General features: G+C 40.5%; 1 protein-coding gene across 1 annotated transcript in view; it reads left to right on the top strand.

Moving 5' to 3' along the window:
- LOC110174815 (uncharacterized) overlaps positions 1-12,388 on the top strand; it is a 48,397-nt gene that overhangs the window by 28,584 nt on the left and 7,425 nt on the right. The window contains exon 11 of the mRNA XM_055151491.1: positions 1,260-1,421. Coding sequence (XP_055007466.1) covers positions 1,260-1,421 — 162 coding nt within the window. The remainder of the gene's footprint in view (positions 1-1,259; positions 1,422-12,388) is intronic.

Genomic DNA, 12,388 nt, shown 5'->3' with positions numbered 1-12,388 from the left:
TAAGCTATGAGAGAATGATTTACTAATAATACAATGCAATGATCATTCAGGCAGCTGTTATCTGTTAAGTCTTTTTGAGAGCTTTTCTAAAGTGAAGACTAATTATGCTTTATTAAGCATTTACTAAGCGTGAATCATTATTAATTAAATCTTTGTTCATTATCAGTTAAGTCTTTGTTCATGCTTTATTAAGGCTAAGTAAGGTGTAGTTATTTTAAAGTGTTACCACTTCTTCCTCTTTCCTTCTACTGTATTTTCCGGGCTATTAGTTGCTCTGGATTATAAGACCCACTGTGATTAAATGGTCTATTTTCAAACTTTTTTCACAAATAAACCTCACTGGACTTTAAAGGAAACCCAACAGTGTGATGGGTGAGTGGTTTTGTTTGTTTGTGGCGTTCACGGTGACTCTGGGCTTTGTTCAGTTGTGGCGTGTAGGGAGGGTGTGTCTGGGACCAACGGATTGTCGGCGTGTTCGCAGTGACTCAGTTGTTCAGTTGTGTCTAGAAGTGGCACATTGCACTCGCTTTTTCGGTTCGTTCCTCCGTTCCGTTCCTCGTCGGCGTGGAGTGATGAGTGTGGCTGCGTTCGCTGTCTGCTCCGTGTGTGTTTGTGGCTTTGTAGTTTACTGAAGTCGTGCTGGGACACCCGAGTGGATTCATGTATAGGGTGCTCTGGATTGTGGGGTACAATTTTTGATGGGGTTGGAGGCTTAAGAGTGCGTCTAATAGCCCAGAAAATACGGTAAAAACATGGAAAGAAAGTGTGAAGAAACGTCTCAACATTTGTCAGTTTCATTGCAATTACATTAGTTTCCATAATGATTCAGTCTGAGTGAAAATGTGTGATTTTAGACTCAACTTCACTTTAATGTTTTCAGAGATTTCTGTGAATTCATTGTGACATCAGACTTAGACTTAGACCATCTTAGATAACAAAAAAAAGTTAAAATATATGAAAAAGTGGATTCTGAATCAAATTTAAACCAAGACTAAACCAACACAATTTGACAAACTGTATGTCTTATGCAAAGGAAGTTTATTACAACATTATTCTGTTATTCTCTTATTAGTTATTCCCCAGCAGTGTTTAAAAATATGAACCCTTCTATTTGTGCAAAAAGCTTAGTTCAATAAAAAAAAAATGCAGACAACTCACAAAAACAAGCAGAGCAAACATACTTTACTCTGAAGATAAATTAGCCAAATACAGTAAAATGTCATCCACCCTTTACCTCTTCTGTCTTGTGTCGTCTCCAGTCTGTGGCTCTGGTTCTGGGCATGATGGTGGTCCTGGCTCTGTCTTTATCGGCGTATTACTCATATAAGACACGCAGTAAAATCTGGAGACACGGGAAGTCCAACATCCTGTGGGACGAACCACAGAGAGGACCAGCAGAGAGCGCCGACCTGCAGCACTGGGTAAGGATCAGCGGTCGGACTGTAGCTCTGTTTTAGAATCAGATAAAACAGATATCAGGTATGGAGATGTGATCGCTCAGCCTGGAATGTTCCACAGTGTGACATGAAACAGCTCTACATTATATTTGGGTCTGGTCAAGTGGTAACGGAGGGAAACAGGCAGATTTTTGACATTCAAATGTCTCTTATTCAGAAACTAGAGGGACTATTGAAATAAGTAAAGTATCAGAATGTAGGAAAGAGTTACACTCCAACAGGGTCAAGTTAAACCTGTGATATTCTTTCAAGTTGGTGACAATTTTTTTTTTTTAACACTCATGTCGGTAACAGAGGGAATGAAATATGCAGCACTTTTTGGGCAATAAATCCAAACAGTGATAACTCTTGGTTCTCACTTCCATATCCTTAACAAACTGGTTTGAATATTTGCTTCATATAGTTTTCTACCATATGGTACAAGATTAGGTTGAAAAACCTCTTACTTTTTGAGTCTTTTTGAGATTTTTTATTAAGAAAGGTCATGGTAACGGAGGGAAAAAGTAACGGAGGGAAAATTGTACAAACAAGTAGAAGGTGCAGGATTTTACATCATTTGTCGCTTTTTTTTCTTAATACTTTAATATTACTTCAAAATGAAAGGAAACTATTTCTATAAAATATGTCAGTCCTTCCAAGCAAATTTTTATCATTTTATACATTTTTTTTTTAAATCCTGTACCTTCATCAACAGTTCAAAGATGGAATAACACAAGATATGATGAAATACATCCATTTATTGACATGATTTGCAGGTCTTTGAAATTTGGGAAATAATTTTTGTTCCATGTTTCATACATGGTCTGTTTAAAACATATGGAACTTTAGAACCAAAAATGGTACAGAAAAAAGGTCAACAGTTTCATAAACTAGAGTACATATGTATCTGTTCAATACATTTTTATATCAGATGAATTAACTTGAATTTTTGGCCTTGCTGTTTACTTCTGCTTGACTGGGCCCAATTATTTTATTACAGGTGGTTTTATAGCTCAAAAATACATAGAAAAACAAACATTCTGATTGTAAGTGTTAACTGCTTAACCATATTGTGAAATATTCCAGACAAAGCAATAACATGTCCATGAAGAATAGTATTTGACGAACCTTTATAAGAAGATATAATGTGCTTTTGTCTGCTATATAGTTATCATTTATTATCACTTATAATAAAAGAAACAAGTCTGCTCACGTTTGGAGGGTTGGAAAATTGCAAAGAGAATGAAGTGAATGAACTGATCATGATTTGAAGTTGCTGAGAGAACAGGGTGTGAATGAGGAAACAGAATTGTATAATGACTCATTATAAACACATTCTCTTTGTGTGTTTGATTTTATGTAGTACAGTGGTTCCTCATTTATCAAGGGGGTTAAGTTCTAAAAATAACCCGCAAAAGGTGAAAACCATGAAGTAGTCAACTTTATATTTTACAATGATTCTATCTGTTTTAAGTCTGTAAAATCCCCTCAGCACAAACTTTATACACTTTTCTCAAATAGGACAGTTACAACACTTTTTACATCTTTTTAAAAACTTATTGCTGCTGTCCTCCTTTTGTTATTTTCCTCCTTCTTTATGTAACGAACCGAAGATTCATTTATTAGATAATGGAGTCCTACAGCGCAGAGTCCTGCACAGGTCAATTTTTAGGAGACCTACAGCCATGCAGTACAGCACCGCACCTGCCCCTTAGCCCGAGATTATATCAAAAGTTTGCACTGCCTACGCCACGGACTGAACCAAGACTAAACCAGGACTAACCTAGGACTGATTCCATGACTGAAGAGGAGGACTAAACCAGGACTGAACTAGGACCAAAACAGGACTAAACAAGGACTGACCTAGGACTGATTCCTGTAGAAAAAAGCATACAAAATTGCACCAAAAAAAAAAAATCTGCGAAACAGCAAGACCATGAAAGGTGAACCATGATATAGCGACTGTATAAAACATCAACCTGCCACAGGACGACAGATGGAAATAAGCTCTAGTGCTACAATGTGGCACAATGCATCTCTTCTGTTAAGGTTGATGTATATTGTGCACTATCCCTGACTCATTAACTAAATAAACTAAACTAAACTAAACTAAGCCCAATAGGAGCTGATTCCTTTACAATACAACACTGTAAACATCTTTAGAACAAACTGCATTTAACAACTGCACATCACACTAGCAAGCAATACTTTTATTTTCCATTTGTGCCAAAATAACTACACGACACTGCTGAATCCTACGTGTATCACTGGTTAAGGAAATAAAATTGGAGAATGAAGTGTGTACAGAGCAGTGGGCATGTGCCAATGACGTCCTGAATACAGGAGGGTAAAAAAATACTCAGACATGCATGAATCACTCTAGATCAGTGATTCTCAACCACTGTGCCGCGGCACACTAGTGTGCCGTGAGAGATCGTCAGGTGTGCCGTGAGAAATTATCCAATATCACTTTTTTTTTTAATTAAAATTTATTAATTATTACCTGCAAACATTATGTCATTGTCGAGTGTCCGTGCTGTACTTACTACAGCACGGACACGGACGGATGAATGATGATGATGATAAAAATATGTGTGGCCCTATTTAGAGCCTTATTTGTTTTTAAAATCATGATCAGAGCGCCCAGCCACCCTGCGGAGGAAACCCATTTCAAGCGCTTGTATCATGGATCATGACCATAGGTGAGAGTAGGAACGAAGACTGACCGGTAAATCGAGAGCTTCGCCTTTCGGCTCAGCTCCTCTTCACCACAACGGTCCGATACAGCGACCGCATCACTGCCGAAGCTGCACCGATCCGCCTGTCAATCTCACGCTTCCGTCCCCCTCACTCGTGAACAAGACCCCGAGATACTTGAACTCCTCCACTTGAGGCAAAGACTCTCCACCCACCCGGAGAGGGCAAGCCACCTTTTTCCAGTCGAGAACCATGGCCTCAGACTTAGAAGAGCTGATCTTCATCCCAGCCGCTTCACACTCGGCTGCAAACCGCCTCAGTGCACATTGCAGGTCCTGGTTCGATGAAGCCAACAGGACAACATCATCTGCAAACAGCAGAGATGAAATCCTGTGGTCCCCAAACCGGACCCCCTCCGGCCCCTGACTGCGCCTAGAAATTCTGTCCATAAACACAATGAACAGAACCGGTGACAAAGGGCAGCCCTGGCGGAGTCCAACATGCACCGGGAACAGGTCTGACTTACTGCCGGCAATGCGAACACAGCTCCTGCTCCGGTCATACAGGGACCGGACAGCCCTTAGCAAAGATAGGGTTAGAGATAGGGTGAGGAGCTCAGTCACACGGGAGGAGCTCGGAGTAGAGCCGCTGCTCCTCCATGTCGAGAGGAGCCAGTTGAGGTGGCTCGGGCATCTGTTCCGGATGCCTCCTGGGCGCCTCCCTCGGGAGGTGTTCCGGGCATGTCCCACCGGGAGGAGGCCCCGGGGAAGACCCAGGACACGCTGGAGGGACTATGTCTCTGGGCTGGCCTGGGAACGCCTCGGGGTTCCCCCGGAGGAGCTGGAGGACGTGTCTGGGGTGAAGGAAGTCTGGGAGTCCCTGCTTAGACTGCTGCCCCCGCGACCCGGCCCCGGATAAGCGGAAGAAAATAAATGGATGGATGGATCATGATAAGAAATCTGATCTATATCAGCGTTCCCTTTACGCAGCATTATTCATTCACTCCAGACTCTTAAGGTGAGTGACGTGTCTTGCCTAAGAACACAAAAACTGTACTAGAGTTTGACGGTTCAGTTTGAACCGTCGACCTTTGGATTAACGGACAAGTGTTTGAACGTCAGAGACACTGTGCTCTGTGCTCCTGCTCTGATCTTTACAGTGTGTGTGGCTTTGTGACTGATTGTTGTGTAATAATGGTTGTGTTGTAAAGAGACTGGACTCTTTCTGTGGCCGCTGCAGGTTTCACTCTGTCTGATCATTAACCACACTCTGATAAGACAAACAAATAGGCTTAGTGACACAGTTGGCGTAGTGTTTGCGACTTTATCATCCAGACTTAAAGGGTCAGGTTTAGTTTTTTCTGATCTGATGTTGTTTCCTCCTCACACACAGACCTCGAGTTGTGTTTTGTTTCATTCCCACATGTTTAACACACACATCCTGTACATTAGGTTGAGTTCTTTTCTCAAACAGAAAACACCTTGTGATGTCATGTGGTGAACAGGAAGAGCTCCACTGTGTTTTTAAACTCCTCCAACACCTTCACTAGAATCATTTGGATTGATTTCAGTCCTGAAATTTTCCATTGAACACCGACCCATGTTCTTCAGTCAGTTTGAGTTGATGCATCAGGCAGAAGGTTCAGGGTCCCAAACTGTAAACTGAACAGATTCAAATATTCTTTTGTGCCATTAGCCGTTAATCTACTAAACTCTGATAGTGCAGTTAAAAAATAAATATAAAAGGCTTAGGGAATGTACAATCAAAACTGCACTTAGAATACAAGAATGCAAGGACTCGCCTGTTAAGCATAGTTTAAAGGTCTTGTTGGTGCATCACTCGTGGTCAGACTTGGTCTCATATTTATTTTGTTCTATGGTGTTTGTTTATGTGCTGCTTTGTGTTGTGTTGTCCTGTTTTTTGATAAAGCATGTGACCCCCTGTCCCAAGATAAATTTCTCCCATGGGAGACAATAAAGGATTATTTTATCTTATTTTATCTTATCTTACTAACACCACAACATCACGAGGTTATTTTATTTGACCACTTATTGAATATGGGGGATTAGATCTATTTAAAATCAATTTAAAGATGTGTAACTTATGTGTAACCTATGTGTTATTGGTCAAAAATATCTTAAAAAATCTTATAAGTGAGATTATTTCTCCACAGCTGTAACCAGGACCAGTGTGAAATCTGCTCGTCTTTAGAAAGAAAGAAAAAAAAAGAAAGTCAAAAAACGTTCTTTATTTAGGGTATCCCCAGGTTTGACTACCCCAACTTTAAGACTTTTTAAAGACCACTTAAATGAAAATTAAGACCAACACTGCACCCATTATGCAGGCGAAAAACACCAGATCCAACTCTAATAATGACCATTACTCACTGCTTTAAATAACAAAAAACCTTTTATTATAAAAATCTCATTCAGGACTCATTTATATTCGTATGCATCGCTTGTAAAATGGCCAAAAAATAATTTATAACATTCTAACAAGACAAACTAAGTATGTTTGAGCATTCTCCAAATTAGACATTCATTCATGTTACATTTCACTTTTTTTTTGTTGTGTTTTTTTTGTTTTTGTTTTTTCTTCCCTCCATTTAACATTGCACTGCAGCCCGGCTGAGCAAACAGAAAAAACATCATTTAAGACTTTTTAAGGCCTTAATTTAGGAACATGAAATTTAAGACCTTTTTAAGACTTAAGACCTCGCGGCTGCACTGTAATTGTCCTCATAGAGAAATTTGACCTCTGCATTTGACCCGTCATTCAGTGCCAGTGTGACATCTCCTCAGGGGCAGTGGGCAGCACATGGGGCACCTGGGGACCCATGTCTGTGATCCTGTTGTTAGGCTTGGTCAGGACCATCTTAGCTGGACCATTGTACCTGTGGTGCATGTTTTGGGTTGGGGGTTTCTTTGTCTATACCAGAGCTGGGCAATTCTTTTTTCCATGGGGCCACACGAGAAACAGAAAATATTGTGGAGCTTAACTCTGTTCTGCAGAATATTCATTGTATTTCTTTATAAAAAAGCAGTAAATATTGTTGTTTTGACGAGCTGCTCAGACTGACAAGAGTTTATGTTGTGACTAAGCAATGAAAAAGTGACATTCCCTTACAAAAAATGTCATTTAAAAAAAAAAAAAAACACCTCTTAAATAAAATCAATGCAGCTTTAGTCCAGGCATGAGGTAAAAATCTAAAATATGTTTATTTTGTAATTCCAAATGATCTTAAATGGGCTGGTCAGAGTCAAACAAAGGGCTGTCTGGTCTGTCTGGAGATAGACAAGTTTAATGCTCTACTTTGGAACATTTCAAGTAAAACAATAACATTTCCGTGGAGAGAAGTAGCAACAGAAAAGTTTCATAATGCACTTTTAGATTCTCCTTTGAACTGACATGGATTAGTTTTTGCTCTCACACTTGGCTCAGAGGCTCTTGTTGTGAGTGAAGTGCTGCTGTCGTCCTGTAACCTGAACCTGCTGTAGCTGCAGCGCTCATCATTTGTACAACATAAGTGCTGTCTCCATCACACTGAGAGAAACAGGACACAATGTGAGAGAATCAGCTCCTGCTCAGAAACTGTAGATCCTAAAGAGAGACTGAGGGTGTGGACAATGATTCAAACTTTCTTAGACTTAGACAAACTTTAATGATCCAGAAGTGAAATGATGTGGACACAGTAGCTCACATATCACAATATATTATTATAACAAAGAGCAAAAATATGTGTATTACACTGTTGTCTGATCCATGTTCTTAATGTAGTTTCTTCGTCACAAACAAACCTGGAGTTGTGTTTCATTTCATTCACACATGTTAAACACATGTTGAAGTGGAGCTCTTCTCTCAAACAGAAAAAAACTCTGTTCCACCTTGTGATGTCATACAGTAATACATTTGCCACGTTTATATGAGAGCTTTAATTCTGAATAAAAATGAATTCCACTTTAAAAAGTCCATGTAAACACTTAATTCCTAATGAAAACTACCACTTCATGACATCACAAGGTGGAAGCATTTTGAGCTTTGGAGATGTGCTCGTAAACAGACTAATAATGCAGGATTTACTCAAACATGAAACAAAACAACAAAAAAACAAAGTCCAGGGGTGTTTTTGTTCTTTATATCTGGGCTAAAATCTCACGAGGGTCACATTAGTGGAATAGAAAACCTCCAGCTGCTTTAACCCAAGAAACTGTTCATTTTTTCGGACTGTGGCGCCTCATTATCTGAGCGTTGCGAGCCTCCGAGTGCGTCCTACTTTACTTTAGCGTCTTGTTGTGCTCGTGTGTTGGGGGAGATGCAGGGGCCATGTTTTATGAATGTGTCTTCATGGATTATGGATAAAAGGCTTGGGTTGCTTCGCCGTGGCAACGCAACAACAGGGCCACTCTCTCTCTCTCTCTCTCTCTCTCTCCGTCTCTCCTCTCTCACTCCTCCTCTGTTCCCTTTTTGCTTTTTCTTTGTTTTTATTTCTTGCACGCTCTCTCCTTTCCCCACCATCTCACTTTCTCTCTCTTTCACTCCGTTATTCTCTTTTTCTTTTTACTTACTTCTTATTCTATACCATCGCTCTCGCTTTCTCTTTTTTTCTCAATCCCCCTCTCCATCTCCACTCGCTGTGTTCTCTCTCTCTCTCTGTTTTCTTATTCTCCACATCTCTTTCTCTCTCCTTTCTCTCTCTCCCAATCCCTCTCCATCTCCACTCGCTGTGTTCTCTCTGTCTTCTTCTCCACCATCCTCTCATTTTTTGTCTCCCTCAAACCCTCTCTCCATCTCCTCTTGCTGTGTTCTCTCTCTCTGTCTTCTTCTTTTTCTTCTCCACCACCACCACCATCTCTCTCTTTTTCTCTCAATCCCCCTCTCCATCTCCACTCGCTGTGTTCTCTCTCTGTGTCTTCTTCTTCACCATCGCTCTCTCTCTCTTTTTCTCTCTCTCTTAATCCCCCCTTTCCATCTCCACTCACCGTGTTCTCTCTCTGTCTTTTTCTTCTTCTCCACCACCACCATCTCTCTCTCTCTCTTTTTCTCTCAATCCCCCTCTCCATCTCCACTTGCTGTCTTCTCTCTCTCTGTTTTCTTATTCTCTTATTCACCATCACTCTCTCTCTCTTTCTGTCTTTCTCTCTCTCAAACCCCCTCTCCATCTTAACTTGCTGTGTTCTCTCTCTCTCTCTGTCTTTTTATTCTCCACCATATCTCTTGCTCTCTCTTTCTCTCTCTCAAACCCTCTCTCTATCTCCTCTTGCTGTGACCTCTCTCTTTCTGTCTTCCTCTCTCTCAAACCCTCTATCTCCACTTGCTGTCTTCTCTCTCTCTGTTTTCTCATTCTTCACCATCACTCTGTCATTCTGTCTTTCTGTCTCTCAAACTCTCTTCTCTATCGCCTCTCGCTGTGTTCTTTCTCTCTGTCTTTTTATTCTCCACCTTATCTCTCGCTCTCTCTCTCTTTCTCTCTCTCAAACCCTCTCTCTATCTCCTCTTGCTGTGTTCTCTCTCTTTATGTCTTCTTATTCTCCACATTTCTCTTTCTCTCTCTCTCTTTTTTTCTCTCTCTCAGTTCCCCTCTCTATCTCCTCTTGCTGTGTTCTCTCTCTATTTTCTTATTCTTTACCATCGCTCTCTCTTCTCTTTCTGTCTTTCTGTCTCTCAAACCCCCCTCCATCTCCTCTCACTCTGTTCTCTCTCTATGTCTTCTTCCTCTCCACCATCTCTCTGTCTCTCTCCTCTCTTTTTTTGTCTCTCTCAAACCCTCTCTGTATCTCCTCTTGCTGTCTTCGCTCTCTCTGTTTTCTTATTCTTCACCATTGCTCTCTCTTTCTGTCTTTCTTTCTCCAACTCTCAAACCCCCTCTCCAACTCCTTCTTGCTGTGTTCTCTCTCTCCCTAAGTGTTTTTATTCTCCACATCTCTCTCTCTTTCTGTCTTTCTCTCTCTCAAACCCCCTCTCCATCTTAACTTGCTGTCTTCTCTCTCTCTGTCTTTTTATTCTCCATCATATTTCTCGCTCTCTTTCTCTCTCTCAAACCCTCTCTCCGTCTCCACTCACTGTGTTCTCTCTTTCTGTCTTATTCTCCACCATCTCTCATTCTCTCTCTCTCCTTTTCTCTCTCTCTTAATCCCCCTCTCCATCTCCACTTGCTGTGATCTCTCTCTTTATGTCTTCTTATTCTCCACATCTCTCTTTCTCTCTCAACCCCCCTCTCCATCTTCACTTGCTGTGTTCTCTCTCTCTCTCCTTCTCCACCATCCCTTTTTTTCTCTCTCTATCAAACTCTCTGTCTATCTCCTCTTGCTGTGTTCTCTCTCTCTCTCTTTCAGTTTTCTTATTCTCTTATTCACCATCGCTCTCTCTTCTCTTTCTGTCTTTCTATTTCTCAAACCCCCTCTCTATCTCCTCTCACTACATTTTTTCTCTCTGTCTTATTCTCCACCACCATCTCTCATTCTCTCTTTTTCTCTCTCTCTCAAACCCCCCTCCATCTTCACTTGCTGTGTTCTCTCTCTCTCTCTCTGTCTTATTCTCCACCACCACCTCTCTCTCTCTCTCTCTCTGTCTCTTTCTTTCTCTCTATGTCTTCTCTCTGTCTCTATGTTCTATCTCTCTGTCTTCTTATTCTCCACCATCTCTCTCTCAAACCCTCTCTCTGTTTCCTGTCACTGTATTCTCTCTCTCTCTGTCTTCTTGTTCTCCGCTCTCTCTTTCTTTCTGTCTCCCTCTTTTTGTTTCTCGTCGCTTGTCTCTCACTCTCTTCACTCTCCTCTCTTTTGTCTTCATCATCACTTGTTCTCTTTCTCACCACTCTCTCTCTCTTCTCTTTTACCTCTCCCCCACCCCATCTCTGTTCTCTCTATTTCTTTCTGCTTTTTTCTCTATTTTTTTTTTTTAATCTTTCATCTCTTGTTCTGTTTTTCACATCTCTCCTCTCCTATTCTCTCTATCCACGCTCCTTCTCTCTCTCAGTCAAGTCTGTGTTTTAGTGCAGAATATCCCTCTGTGTTTTTGAGGCATATATTTGATATTTTATGTGAAATGAAGGAGCTCGTTAATCATCAAACATTTCAAACTAAATAAAAATATTCTCCCCTCACATTACTTAAAGTCCTACATTATACAAAGTGACTCTTGTGAGCTTTTAGATATGTTAGAATGTCGTTACGTCCTCAAAAACAGACCTGCAGTTGTGTTTTGTTTCATCTCCAAAGCTCAAAATGCTCTGTTCCACCTTGTGATGTCATCATGCAGCAGAGGTGCGGCAAGTCGTGAATTGGACTTGAGTCAGACTTGAGTCTTTATTTTTAGGACTTTCGACTTGACTTGACAAAATGGACTAAGACTTGGGACTCAACTTGGATTTGAAGGTCGATGACTTGGGACTTGACTCGGACTTGAGGCCTGTGACTTGAGAAGCACTTTTAATTCTGAATTCTTTCTGTTCTGACCGTTAATGATTCACAATATCCCTCTCAGGCTCAAATCAAATTTTAGTAACAGGATCTGATATTTGGGGAAAATGATCATATGGAGAAGTAATATACAATCCTGACCTTTTTTTTGAGAGACCTTCACATCCAATGTGTTCTGGGATGTTACAACATTGGTCCAGTGTGGTAAATTAACACTGAAGATATGATATGAACACTAACTTTATGTGTTCACCACTTTTCATAACAATGAAAACATAAAGTAGAGTGTAACAGCTTTACAGTGGCAGAACAACATCACTTTTTCATGTGGTTCTCCAAGAAACAATTTTTATCCTTTGTACACAACAAAAGTACTTTGTACTTCTGGCAGGTTGTTTGTGTGTAACCATTCTTGCACAGTCTGCATCATCCATGTTTATCAGCATGGATGGGAAAAAAGGCTCCTGAGTAAAAAAGCTCATAAAATATGGATTTGGAGTAAGTAGGTGATTGGCATTTAGCTTTTGCAAATCTGCAACACCTGCCTGGAGAGGGAAAAGATTGTGTGAAAACATTTAAAAAGGAAAAAGTCTAGAAGTCTTCACCTTTTAGAAGATTTCTAGATTTCTAAAGTCTAAAAGTCTAAAGTCAGCAGGGTTTGTGAGTTAAGCATGTGAATGAAACAAAACACAACTCCAGGTCTCTTTGTGATGAGGAAACAACATTATAACATGACTTAAAGCTCAAAGAATCCACTTTGCATAATACAGGACTTGAAAATAGTGACATATGGACCCGTTAGGTTCAATGCTTTGAATGTTTGATTCTGCAGAAATA

This window comes from Boleophthalmus pectinirostris, unplaced genomic scaffold (genome assembly GCF_026225935.1).
Source record: "Boleophthalmus pectinirostris isolate CB_2022bp ecotype Guang Dong unplaced genomic scaffold, ASM2622593v1 HiC_scaffold_16, whole genome shotgun sequence".
In the NCBI taxonomy this organism is placed as follows: domain Eukaryota; kingdom Metazoa; phylum Chordata; class Actinopteri; order Gobiiformes; family Gobiidae; genus Boleophthalmus; species Boleophthalmus pectinirostris.
Note: the sequence above shows the minus strand (reverse complement) of the source record. Positions and strands in the feature narration are given on the sequence as shown.